Raw genomic sequence first — 14,176 nt, 5'->3', positions numbered from 1 at the left:
CTGATAAGGAGTTCTTGTGGAAGGACGTTCCATTTCTCCTCCACAGCCGGCCGGAGTGGCCGTGCGGTTCTAGGCGCTACAGTCTGGAGCCGAGCGACCGCTACGGTCGCAGGTTCGAATCCTGCCTCGGGCATGGATGTATGTGATGTCCTTAGGTTAGTTAGGTTTAATTAGTTCTAAGTTCTAGGCGACTGATGACCACAGAAGTTAAGTCGCATAGTCCTCAGAGCCATTTGAACCATTTCTCCTCCACTGCTGTTGACAACTATTGGATTCATTGGTGTGCGTGGACGATTTACAACACGTCTCGGCAGACCAACCCATTCGCCAAATATCCCCTCGTTCCAGGAGGTCCACAACCCACTCTGTTCGACGCGGTCGCGCACTATCATCCACAAAAGTGAAGCGAGGACCGAAAACGCCCCGGAAAAGAGGCACATGGGGAAGGAATATGGTGTAACGTTGACCAGCGAGTGCGCCATGTTCAAAGATTTCGAGGTCAGTACGTCCATGCTACATCATACTCCCCTGTCGTGACACCTGGGACACTAAACTCATCATGCTGGACAATGCTGGATGTATCCTCCTATGGCGAGAGTTGTGAACACGTAATGCATCCAGGAATATTGTCGAACTTGACCGTTTTGGTGGTCCAGGTTTCATGGCCTCAGAAGGTATAATGTTTCGCAGGTGTACTGATCCACAAATCTTTGAACACGGTACACATACCTGGCACCGTTATTGTGACATTGTACTCGTTCCTCCACGTGCTTCCTTTGAGGGGTGCATTCGGACCTGGTTTCATTTTTATGGATGACAACGAGCGACCACATAGAATAGCGTAGTTGGAGAAGCTCTTGGAACGGGAGGATATTCGGCGAATGGACTTGCCTACCGATTCCGCTAATATAAATCCTATCGAGTAGTTGTGGGGTGCGGTGAGGAGTCCTATAGCAGCACGTCCACATACACCAACGACCATTTACCAGTTGTCACAAGTTCACTGCTGGAAAACTGGAACGCCCCACCCCAAGAACGCCTTACCAACCTTGTGCACAGCATGGGAGCACGTTGCAGGCATGCTTTGCTGTCCGTGATGATCAGAGCCTATTAGGAATCTTGTCTCGCCGCTTATAATACCCAAAGGACCATCAGAAATCGCGGTGACTTCATTGTATTAGTTGTTTTAAATAAAAGTGTCATTTATGTTTGTCCCATTGCGTATTTGTTTCAGTTACCTTCTGCGTTATGCTGTGCTACGCTATACTATTCTATACTGTTTGGCTCAAGATCCGTCGAGCTGTGTTACTTCGCAGTGACACGTAACACAAAAGCTGCTTTCGTCCTTCCTTTTTGCTCACCAGTGTGAATCAATATTGGCTGCCAGAATCGATTGATAGATACACAGCTGATGATACCGTACGCGTTCTTGATCAGTTGTAAGACTGCACCATACTACGGAACAAATACCTGAGTTTTAAAAGCAATGAATGGCATATTTGTCACTTTAGAACATATTTTCAGGAGAATCAGCAAATTAGTGATGTTCAAAGTCTTGGCGGCGAAATTGTTATATATTTCATGAAACATCTCACGCAAGATAGAGCCCTATTAGCCTATAAGACCGTATCGTCCTTGGCTGTCTTTCGAAGTTCGTCGGCCGTACTAATGATCCTGATGTATTACATGCCTGTGAAGTCGGTTACTCTGTTGTTCAGAACAGGATGCTAATTTAGGAATCTAAAATCACACGAAACAGTCGTGAATTGAGACTGAGCCGTATTACGACGGTTTCCCAGAAAGTAATGACCGAGCCAGGTGGCGTAGTAGTTAGCACAATGGATTCACATTCCGGAGGAGGACGGTTCAAAACCCAATCTGGTCATAGAGATTTGAATTTCCAGTGGTTTCCATAAATAGCTCACAAGCAACGGCCAGAATGGTTTCTTTGAAAAGGACACTGTCTATTTCTTTCTCCATTCTTCGTAATCCGAGCTTGTGCTCTGTCTCTGATGACCTCACTGTCGACCGGACTTTAAACTCAAATCTTCCTTCTCCCATCAAGAAGCAATGCACCACATTGTTTCTGCAACAATTAATTATTCCATAAAATGAAAATTACACACATGAAAGAAGGGCTTTTGCTTACACACCCTATTTTTTCACGTAATCTCCTTCCACTCCAGTGGCATTCCTGTACCGAGACAAGGATGTAGTGGGGAGAAGGATGACGTCATTCCATCGATTGTCTCTGCTTCGGGCTCGAAATGGTTAATCCAGGTTTCATCACCTGTACAGTTTGGGACAAGACCGTCCTCTTAGTGTCAAAATGTTGCAAAAACTCAGAACAATTTTTCTTCTTTTCTTTTTTTCCTGAGAGATTTGTGTTCCACGACACGATAGCTCGTAACACATCTTGCACACTATTTCGAGTTTCCAAGAGCGCGGATTATTGCATCCACACTTGCGTTACTAATTGACAGCAGCTACAACTGCCGAGTAGTAATGAGTGTACCCTAGGGCATGATAACATCACCTAGCTACAGAATGTCAAGTGTGATGGCCGCAGAAGGTCTCACCGCCCACTGCAAATTATCGATCTCCGACGAACCGCCTTCTCCTCATCTTCTTCGTCCAGCGACCAGCTGTACTCCTGTCGACTGCGGATGCTCCATAGATTTGACACACACATTTCTGAATATTCCCCACAGTTGTTTTCCCCTCAGTGAGAAATATATTGACCTCGCGCTGCTTGTAACGTACGTCACTTACAGACGCCATTTTTAGACATTGCTATATCTACATTATCTATCGGAGGAAACGGAAATTTTGCGTGCGCTCTCATGAAATTGCAAAGTATTCACACCTAATGTTTACCGTCGCACAGATTCCGTAAGGAGATTTAGAAATAGTCATATCTGGTGTTGAGAAGCAACTCAGAGTTGGAAACGAACGATTCGCCAGGTGTGGATGGAAATCCAACTTGGTTAACAGAGCGTACTCTACAGCATTGGCCCCTTACTTAGCTTGCATTTACCGCGAATCTCTCGCCCAGCGCAAAGTCCCAAACGAGAAGAAGACCCTTGTACTTAATAGCGGTATCCTGCAGAATTTCTGAACATATTCTGAGTATAATAGCTTCCCTTCAGGCAGAAAAGCTTCGGCCACAAATAAGCGCGGATTTAGGAAGCATCACTCGTGCGAAACTGGAGGTGCACTTTTCTCGTACGATTTCCTGGGAGCCATATACCTAGATTTCCGAGTAGTGTTTTGACACAGTGTCCTTCGACAGAGTGTTAACGAAGGACCAAGTTTACAGAATAGTTTCTCAGATAGGAGAGTTGCTCGAAGACTTCTTGTGTATTAGGACCAAGAACGTTGTCCTGGACTGAGAGTATCGTATCGTCAGGAGTGTCCCAGGGAAGCGTTCTCTAATACATAAAAGATCTGATATACAAGGTGAACACCAATCTGTCACTATTTATTGATGACTCTGTAGTGCCCGAGAAATTATCGTGATTGAGTGATTCTACACTCCTGGAAATGGAAAAAAGAACACATTGACACCGGTGTGTCAGACCCACCATACTTGCTCCTGACACTGCGACAGGGCTGTACAAGCAATGATCACACGCACGGCACAGCGGACACACCAGGAACCGCGGTGTTGGCCGTCGAATGGCGCTAGCTGCGCAGCATTTGTGCACCGCCACCGTCAGTGTCAGCCAGTTTGCCGTGGCATACGGAGCTCCATCGCAGTCTTTAACACTGGTAGCATGCCGCGACAGTGTGGACGTGAACCGTATGTGCAGTTGACGGACTTTGAGCGAGGGCGTATAGTGGGCATGCGGGAGGCCGGGTGGACGTACCGCCGAATTGCTCAACACGTGGGGCATGAGGTCTCCACAGTACATCGATGTTGTCGCCAGTGGTCGGCGGAAGGTGCACGTGCCCGTCGACCTGGGACCGGACCGCAGCGACGCACGGATGCACGCCAAGACCGTAGGATCCCACGCAGTGCCGTAGGGGACCGCACCGCCACTTCCCAGCAAATTAGGGACACTGTTGCTCCTGGGGTATCGGCGAGGACCATTCGCAACCGTCTCCATGAAGCTGGGCTACGGTCCCGCACACCGTTAGGCCATCTTCCGCTCACGCCCCAACATCGTGCAGCCCGCCTCCAGTGGTGTCGCGACAGGCGTGAATGGAGGGACGAATGGAGACGTGTCGTCTTCAGCGATGAGAGTCGCTTCTGCCTTGGTGCCAATGATGGTCGTATGCGTGTTTGGCGCCGTGCAGGTGAGCGCCACAATCAGGACTGCATACGACCGAGGCACACAGGGCCAACACCCGGCATCATGTTGTGGGGAGCGATCTCCTACACTGGCCGTACACCACTGGTGATCGTCGAGAGGACACTGAATAGTGCACGGTACATCCAAACCGTCATCGAACCCATCGTTCTACCATTCCTAGACCGGCAAGGGAACTTGCTGTTCCAACAGGACAATGCACGTCCGCATGTATCCCGTGCCACCCAACGTGCTCTAGAAGGTGTAAGTCAACTACCCTGGCCAGCAAGATCTCCGGATCTGTCCCCCATTGAGCATGTTTGGGACTGGATGAAGCGTCGTCTCACGCGGTCTGCACGTCCAGCACGAACGCTGGTCCAACTGAGGCGCCAGGTGGAAATGGCATGGCAAGCCGTTCCACAGGACTACATCCAGCATCTCTACGATCGTCTCCATGGGAGAATAGCAGCCTGCATTGCTGCGAAAGGTGGATATACACTGTACTAGTGCCGACATTGTGCATGCTCTGTTGCCTGTGTCTATGTGCCTGTGGTTCTGTCAGTGTGATCATGTGATGTATCTGACCCCAGGAATGTGTCAATAAAGTTTCCCCTTCCTGGGACAATGAATTCACGGTGTTCTTATTTCAATTTCCAGGAGTGTAGAACGATATAGAATGACAGACAGAATTTCTATTTGATGTGACGAAATTTATTTATTTATTTTTTTGTGGGGGGGGGGGGGGGTGGTCTCGGCAGGCTTCTGACTGGTTTGATGCGGCCCTCCACGTATCCTCTACAGCTCCTCTAGCACCGTAAAAGTTATTCCGTGATGTCTTAACAGACCAACCTGTCCATTCTTCTGTAATACCACATTCTTTTGTAATACCACATCCCAAAAGCTTTGATTCTCTTCTTTTATCGTTTTCCAACAGTCCATGTTTCACTACCATGCAAATGTACGAGGGGCGTTCAGAAAGTAAGCTCCGATCGGTCGCGAAATGGAAACGACTATGAAAATCCGATAAAGCTTTGCACACATGTGTTGGGTAGTGTCTCTAGTATAACCCCAGTTAGCATCACGTCGCTCTTCTCATTTCTGAGCTCGCAGTGAGTGCGTAAAGATGTCTAGAAAATAGTGTCTGCCGCCAAGTACGAGGGCCTGGTGAGAAATTTCGCCTGAAGCTATGCAGCTAACATTACATAACTGTCGTGCTGTTTCTTCTTCAAGACAATTCTCAGCCGCATTCTGCAGGGGCAATGAAGATGCTCCTGCATCGTTTTCAAATGGAAATGTGAGATTACCCACAATACAGTCCGCAGTTGTCTCCCCCTGAGTTTCATCTCTGGTCACATGAACCGCTGTCTTTGAAGACAACATTTTGACACAGACAACGAGGTGTAGGCCAGCGTGGAGAATTGGCGGAAAGCACTGGCGGCTGCCTTCTATTATGAGGCTATTGAAAAGTTGGTACAACGCTATGACAAAAGTCTAAGTCAGAACGGCGACTACGTAGAGAAGTAGCTGAAAGGTGTAGCTAATTGTTACAAGTAAAACATTTCTGATGTTCACTGTGGTTTCAATTTGGCAATCAATCGGAGCTTACTTTCTGAACAGGCCTCGTACATTCTCAGAAATTTCTTCCTCAAATTAAGACCTTCGTTTGATACTAGTAGACTTCTCTTTGTCAGTGGTAGAGGCAGCTTGCTAAAATGTTGGAAAACAAACTTAATGCACATCAGTATGAAAAACAATCATGTAATACAATACTAGAGGTGTGCTGCTTGACACTCACGTCAAGTAAATACCTAGGCGTAACGTTGTAAAGTGATGTGAAATTGAACGAGCACGAAAGGACCGTAGTAGGGAAGGTGTATGGTCGACTTCGGAGTACTGGGAGAAATTTTAGGAAAATGTAGCTCATCTACAAAGGAGACCGCGTATAGAATACTTGTGCGACACATTCTGCTCGAGTGTTTGGGGTCCCCACAGGCCGGATTAAAGAAAGACATCGAAGCAGTTCACAAGCGAATTACTAGGTATCTTACCGGTAGACGTGATCAACAAGCGAGTATTGCGAAGATGGTTCGTAATCTGAAATCGGAAACCGCGAAGGGAAGGCAACGTCCTTAGCGCGAAATACTATCGACAAAATTCAGCGAACTGATAGTTGCAGCCGACTGTAGAACAATTCTGCTGCCGCCAACACACAGTTGGCTTAAGCACTGCGAAAACGAGGCAAATTAGAGCTCGTACGGAGACGTATAGAAAGTTTAGTTTCCCTCGCTCGCTTTGCTAGTGGAACTTGAAAGAGAATGGCTAGTAGTAATTCACGGTACCCTTCGCCATGCACCATACGTGGCTTGCAGGGTACGTATGTGATGTCGATGCAATTTCGTATTCACATCATTTTTGTCTGGTGAGAAAAATTGTGGAGACACCATTGTCTGGGAGAGCCTTGAAAATTAAAATTTACGGTAATTTTAGTTTTTCATACTGAAATAAATTTTTAAAATGACTGGTGAACTTCCATCGACACAGACATCCCTTTAGTCTGTCATACAAGACATTTAGCAGCAATTAGGTCACGGGTAATTAGCATAACACAGAATGTTAGGGTAAAAAGAAAAGTTGCGATCTATAGGAAGGTTAATTTAAACCCTATTGTGCTTTGGTCCTGTTGGAATTGGTACGCCGTTGCTTTCCTTCGTCCTTGAAACTGAATTACCGAGTCAATTTTAAGGGAACACAGTTAAAATTAACTTCGAACTGCGACGCGAAATGGCATTTTTCACATGAACAAATAGCTACGAGAGGTGGCAGAACGACAAATAGCAAGAATGGCTGAGGATTGATTTACGAGTCTTTGGTGCGTGATGTGGCACCTATACTCTTAGCCACACAATATAGCTTAATCATAGACTGTATGTTTCTGCAATGAATCTGCATCCAAAGCAAGGAATACGCTTTAGTGCCTGTACTGTTGATATTTCAGAAAAAAATTGTTGTCAATCCTGCAAATGCAACAACAACTGTGGACTTTAAACACAAACTGCTTTCTGTCGTATCTGAATTGGGTCCAGTAGTTATAATATACCTGAGTTTCGTAGTTCACAAATTGACCAGATGCATTAAAATTTCCTTATTTACAAAGTAGAACTTCTAGTGTAACTCAGTTCTGTCCTATCAACTAAGCAATACCTTCGTAACGTTTTAATGTTAATGTGAAAACCTAGGTGCAAGGTGGTCTGCATTTTGTGTGCCTTTGACAAATGTCATCTTGTTGTACACCATGAGCAGCACTTCCAGACGAATTGCCAGATACGCATTTGGGCACGCAGCTCATCATCACTGGCATCTGACAGGAAGGATAAATGACGTACGTACGCATACCTATGTCGATAATACAAAAAGCGTTGTAGGCATTAAAATAAAAAAAATATGATTAATGCGTACTGCGCGCGTATACATGAAAACGACGTGCCTTTTTATTGCAAAATATTCGATTGCAAATTACGTCAGTTTAGAAACAAAGAAAGCCTGTGAACATTTAAAAGTATAATCACAACCTGGTACATAAACAGGCATACATGACTACGGTAGCTTCAATTATGTCGTACATCTTCTAAAACTAAAAAACGCTAAATGGAATGAGGACCATTTTGTTACAATACATGTAGACAAGACCATCAGACTATTTCTTCAATCAGTTCTGTGTGAACTGCAAGATCATTTACCTCAACCACACTTCCAGGTCGTATCGATAACATTTTTACCACGAGATAATGAACCTACCGTAGTAACGTATGCATGGTTATTTACAAATTCTATTCAAGAGGTTCCTTTGTTTCTAGAAGGATATCATTTGTAAACATGGTAGATGTTAAACACCTAAGAGGCACATCTTTTAATGTAGCCATTCATAATATATAAGTAATATTTCTTTCACTTTGGTGTATACAATATTTTTTGTGTGTTATTGCCATGCGTATGCAAACATTTGTTAAAAATTGATTTATTGTCGACTGGAAGCATGCGGCCCTATAAATGTTCGTACAATTATTTATCATGCCAAGATCGCCTAATCACTGCAGTATTCACTTTGTCGGATTCAGCAAATAACTGCCATCTTCAGATGTAAAAATTAATCCAGTCATTTTCATCATGATATATAAACTCTAGTTGTATGCTGACTATCATGAAAATCCTTACAAAATGTCGTTTGCTGAAACCACCAATTCTATAGTGCAGTGCCGAGCGGTGTAGCCGCGCGGTCTAGGGGGGTCTAGTCACGGTTCGCGCGGCTCCCCCCGTCGGAAGTTCGAGTCCTCCCTCGGGCATGTGTGTGTGTGTGTGTGTGTGTGTGTGTGTGTGTGTGTGTGTAGCGTAAGTTAGTTTAAGTTAGATTAAGTAGCGTGTAAGCTTAGGGACCGATGATCTCATAAGACCTTGGTCCACAAGACCTTACCACAAATTACCAAAAAATTTCTATGGTGCAGAGATTACACAGTCTTAACATTAACATACTGCACATAAATATTTGCTGTTTATCATCTGTAACAGATGATGGACTGTATGTCGGAATATTGATCTGGCAAATGGAAAAATCTGAAGTGCAGCTCACGGTGTACAGCAAGTTTCTCTATTCTACACGATTTTGCGCAGTAGTAGTAGTTTCATAGATTTCTAGATTCTTTAGATACTTTATCCTAGAACAGAGAGAGATTCCCGTCTAAAGTTTATGTTTATTGGGGAGACTTCATCTTCCTAATTTAGCACTGGTGCTTGGCAACTGTTCCGTCCGAAGTTTATGCGCTTCATTCCAAATATTGCTTCTTCAGACAAACATAACACGAAAGCTCCTCTGATGCTATGCGACTCCGTTCTTTCCCTCAATTTTTATTATTTTTGCTGATTAATAGACGAAATTATGACAGTGAAGTGCGCGCGTCTCCCTCCCCCCCCCCTCTCTCTCTCTCTCTCTCTCTCTCTCTCTCTCTCTCTCTCTCTCTCTCTCTATCATGATTGTGAACAGTGATGGTGGTGATAGTAGTAGTAGTAGTAGTAGTAGTAGTAGTAGCACAGCACGCGATATTTTTGTAATATCTTATCGTTTCGAATGTTTCAGTGAGTCTGACGGCAAGGTGTACGAAGCTTACGTGAAGGAGAAGGAGGAAGCGAAGAAGGAATACCAGCAGGCAGTGGCCAGCGGACAGACAGCGGCTCACGTTGCTGTCAGGTGAGTAACTAGTTAGAGCGAGCACAGAACCTAATAGTACATTCAGCTTCGTAATTCGTAGTTCTTAACGAATCATGTCGCACCTTCATACGTTTCAGCGCGCGAGACTCCAACACATTTACTGTGTCTGTAAACGTGGAGGCGGGCAGCAAGGTTACGTACAACCTGACGTACGAGGAGCTGCTGACGCGCCGCCTCGGCACCTACAATCACGCCATCAACCTACAGCCTGGGCAGGTAGGCAATCCAACTGACGGCCGCGCGCCGCACTTCTGCAGCTCTCCTCGTGTGAAGGCGCTCCACTGAAGGCTAACCTTCCTTATCCTCACCACTGGCCGTTAGAACAGCGACACCACAAATGTAGCTTGCAATAAACGTCAAATTGAGGTGAAATGCAATAGATGCTTGGATGGCATGTCAGGTCAATCGCACAAACCAGATATGAGTAACGCCATCTACATTCTTGCGCGCAAGGGAAGCTTACACAGTGGATCTACATGTATAGCATACTCCGCAAGTTACCTAATGATGTGTGGCGGAGGGTACTTTCGGTACCAGTATCTGATCCTTCCAACGCTGTTACACTCGCGAATAGTGCGTGGTAAGAATGACTGTCGGTAAGCCTCTGTATTGGCTCTAATTTCTCGCATTTTCTCCTCGTAGTCAATACGCGAGATGTATGTGGAGGGAAGTAATATGTTGTCCGACTCCACCTCAAAAGTGCTGTCCCGAAATTACAATAGTAAATCTCTCTGTGATGCACAACGCTCTCTTTTAATGCCTGCCAGTGCAGTTTGTTTAGCATCTCCGTAACGCGCTCTCGGCAGCTAAATGATCCCGTGACGAAACGCGCCACTCTTCGTTGGATCTTCATCTCCTCTATCAGTCATATCTAATAGGGATCCAACATAGATGAACAATACTCAAGAATCGGGCCAACGAACACCTTATAAGCCACTTCTTTCGTGGATGAGTTACATTTCCTTAAGATTCTTCCAATGAATCTGAGTCTGGTGTCTGCTTTTCCCACTATCTGTTTCATATGGTTATTCCACTTAAGGTTGCTCTGGATAGTTACGCCTTGATATTCTACGGCAGATGCTGTCTACAGCTGCTAGACATCAATAGTCTAGCTTTATAGTAGTGGATTTCTTTTCCTATGTATGCGCAATATTTTACATTTATTTACGTTCATGGTCAACTGCCAGAGCCTGCATCAATCATCAGTGCTCGTTCTGCAAATTCTTCTGGCGTTGCTACTTTGGTATACAACTGCATCATCTGCGAATAGCCTTAACGAGCATTCGACGCTTTCTGCTAGATCATTGATGAATACTGTTAACAGCAACGGTCCTATCACACTTCCCTGTGGTACTCCGGGTATTACCTTTACATCTGTCGATTTTAATCCGTTAAGAGCGACGTGTTGAGTTCTATCTGCAAGAAAGTCTTGAACAGTCGCAAGTCTGCCCCGATATTCAGTAAGCTCGCAATTTTTCATTAAATGTCAATGCAGGACGGTGTCAAATACCTTACTGAAATCAAGGAACACGGCATCAACTTGAGCGCCGTTGTCTGCTGCACTGTGGATCTCATGGAGGAACAGAGCGAGCTGAGTTTCGCTGGATATCTGTTTGCGGAATCCATGTTGATTTTTATAGAGGAGATGTTCATCTTCCAAAACCATCATAATTCTTGAGCATAAAATATGTTCCATAATTCAACAACAGATTGACGTCAACGACATAGGTCTATAAATGTGAGGGTCTGTCTTACTGCCTTTGCTTAAAAGCGGGAATGACCTACGCTTTTTTCCAGTCGTTAGGTACCTTTCGTTGCTCAAGCGATCTACGATAAATTGCAGCTAGAAGGGGAGCAAGTTCTTTCGTATAATCTTTATAGAATCTTATAGGTATCCCATCTGGTCCTGACGCCTTTCCACTACTAAGCGATTGTAGCTACTTTTCAGTTCCGCTATCGGTTATCTCAATATCTACCATTTCGACGTTCGTACGACACTTGAAAGGAGGGACACTGCTTCGATCTTCCGCGGTGAAACAACTTCGTAAGACCGAATTCAGTATTTCGGCCTTCTCTCTGTTATCTTCTGTTTCGGTGCCGGTGTGGTCGCTGCGAGAATGAATAGATGATTGTAACCCACTTACTGATTTTCATACGACCAAACTCTCTTAGTATATGAAGATGGCATCTGTTCTTTCGGACATGTCCGATGCTGGATGCAAACGCATTGTCCGAACTCTTACGGCACTCGGTAAGATTGTCTGGCGCGAGTGATGAGTGTAATGGGCAGGGGCACTACGAATAGCGTGTGTAGACATTAATTTGGGAATGTGGGTCTCACGAGGAGCGTGCAAGGGATAAAACCATGCAGTCGCACTATCCTCTGTGGATAGAGCGTCTGCCATGTAAGCAGGAGATCCCGGGTTAGAGTCTCGGTCGGGGCACAGATTTTTCAACTGTCCCCGTTGATGTATATCAACGCCTGTAAACAGCTTAGGTTCTTGATTTAATTATTTCAAAATCTCTTAGTTTTTACTCAGGTCGGTTGACAACGTCTTACTTTCAAAAAACATTAAACGCTTCTCTCATTGCTCTCCTTACACTCATTTTAGCTTCGTTTGGTTTTTGTTTGTCAGCTAGGTTTTTACTTCTCTTTAATCTGAGATGAAGTCCTCTTTGATTACATAGCGCTTTTCTAACACGGCTATTAAACCATGGTGGATCTCTCCATGGATTTGTCATTTAGAAATCGCATTTGAATGTTGGTCGTTTGAGAATATCGTGCTGTGCCCCTTCTAAAAGGAAATGTAGTCCATTAACAAAGGGAGTAGCTTACAAAGCAAGCGTTCGACCAATGCTTGAATATTGCTCCTCAGCCTGGGATCCGTACTAGATAGGCCTGACAAAGGAGATAGAGAAAGTCGAAAGAAGAGCAGCATATTTCGTTACAGGTTCATTTAGTAAGCGTGAGAGCGTCAGGGAAATGCTCGGTCAACTAGTGGCAAAAGCTGCAAGAGAGGCGTTCTGCATTATGGTATGGTCCACTATTAAAATTCCGAGAGCTTACGTTCCAAGAAGAGTCAAACAATGTACTGAACCATACATGCTCTCGTTCCGCGATTTGTTGCAAAATTTGATCAGAATCCTACGACTGTTCTGCGAATATGGTATTGATGTGTTCAGGTGGACCATGCCGTACCTCAGCGCTCGAAAGGATAGACATATTGTTTGCTCAGCTGTCAAATACGTTGAATCGGAAAATATAATTGTTTGCAGCAAGGTAAGTATTCGCACGGACAGTGAGACGTCTGGAGCACCACGGATTGACAGTTGTTGTGGCTTCCCTTGACTTGTTGCAAAAAAAAGGCGCTCCGACTATGGGGTACAACGAAGATACTGACACAGGAGGGGCACCACGTAGTGTATCAAACGACTCCCTCATCAGCATACAGCGTCATATCATAACAGACATAGCTGCGTATGGAAGCACAGAGGAGAAGAAACATACCAGATTCTGTGTGTCATCCCGATGAGTTCCAGCACTGTCGTGATGGGTATACAAGAAGACCAACCTCTGGTAGTACTCGTAGCCAGTTATTTGGACAGAAGGCGCTAAATTTTATTTTCAATATTTAGTTTAATTATTGACTGAATTCAAAAATTTAAAACGTTGTCGTAATATAGTCATTAAGAGGCGTAACCTTACGTTAAGATAAACAAAGGTTCGAAAAGGTTAACACAAGTCACAAAGTGTAAATATATCTTGAGGCAAACTAACTCAGAGCGCCCAAATTATCCAGACTATATTCGTCCGATATGAGAATGAGAACACTCGGCGATTTTCAACAGGCCTTACAGGTGATTTCAAACCTTTTAGAAACTTTTTCTCACTTACATCCCCCACAAAAATATGAAAGGAGAAAAGTTGGTCATTACTGCATTTTCGTTGGTCGTGCAGTAAATCTTCAGCATCAGGCATGTCGTTTCAAATTATGACTTCTTTACTCACCCTATTTGCAACACTTCTTGCAGAAGTATCCACATGCTATGTTCCTTTGTACCGTTGACTTTCCAAACACAGTTATATATCGTTATACACAATTTTCTTCTCGAAATTTACGTACTCTGTCGTTTTCGGACCAGGGTCCCCCACCTCAAATTGATACTTTTACATTTGTCCATCATCCCAGAAAGTTTTTAACATCGTAACAGGATCAACTTGTATGCCACTGAAAGTAACTACAAAATGTACCATTGTAAAACACATAGTTCAGGACATAAGACATCACAAAAATTGAGCCGCGTGATATACTACCTTTTCTTAAAACCGATCGATTACATTCTCTTAGTAATTCGGGGGGGATTTACTGGTCCTCTCGAACATCGCGGCATGTTATAATTTCGTCGCCTCTTAATATGATTATTTCCGCTATTCGTTACATTCCTTGTTTAGCCTTGTCATGACCATCGTAAGTAAGCTTCCAGAAGACAATTATTTGAAGGTACGTAACTGTGTTGGCAAACTTTCTCTAGAAAGTTAAGGTTTTCAAATTAGTCCCTACCTCGAGTGACACCTCATTCAGACCATAATAAAACAAAAAACAAACGCGTTCTTCCTGTATTT

General features: G+C 44.4%; 1 protein-coding gene across 1 annotated transcript in view; it reads left to right on the top strand.

Moving 5' to 3' along the window:
* Positions 1–14,176, top strand: part of LOC126234930 (inter-alpha-trypsin inhibitor heavy chain H4-like) — a 194,105-nt gene that overhangs the window by 106,069 nt on the left and 73,860 nt on the right. The window contains exons 3-4 of the mRNA XM_049943670.1: positions 9,421–9,531; positions 9,630–9,768. Of these exons, the coding sequence (XP_049799627.1) occupies positions 9,421–9,531; positions 9,630–9,768 (250 nt within the window). The remainder of the gene's footprint in view (positions 1–9,420; positions 9,532–9,629; positions 9,769–14,176) is intronic.

The sequence above is a fragment of the Schistocerca nitens genome, chromosome 2 (assembly GCF_023898315.1).
Source record: "Schistocerca nitens isolate TAMUIC-IGC-003100 chromosome 2, iqSchNite1.1, whole genome shotgun sequence".
In the NCBI taxonomy this organism is placed as follows: Eukaryota; Metazoa; Arthropoda; class Insecta; order Orthoptera; family Acrididae; genus Schistocerca; species Schistocerca nitens.
This window is presented reverse-complemented; position numbering and strand designations above follow the sequence as displayed.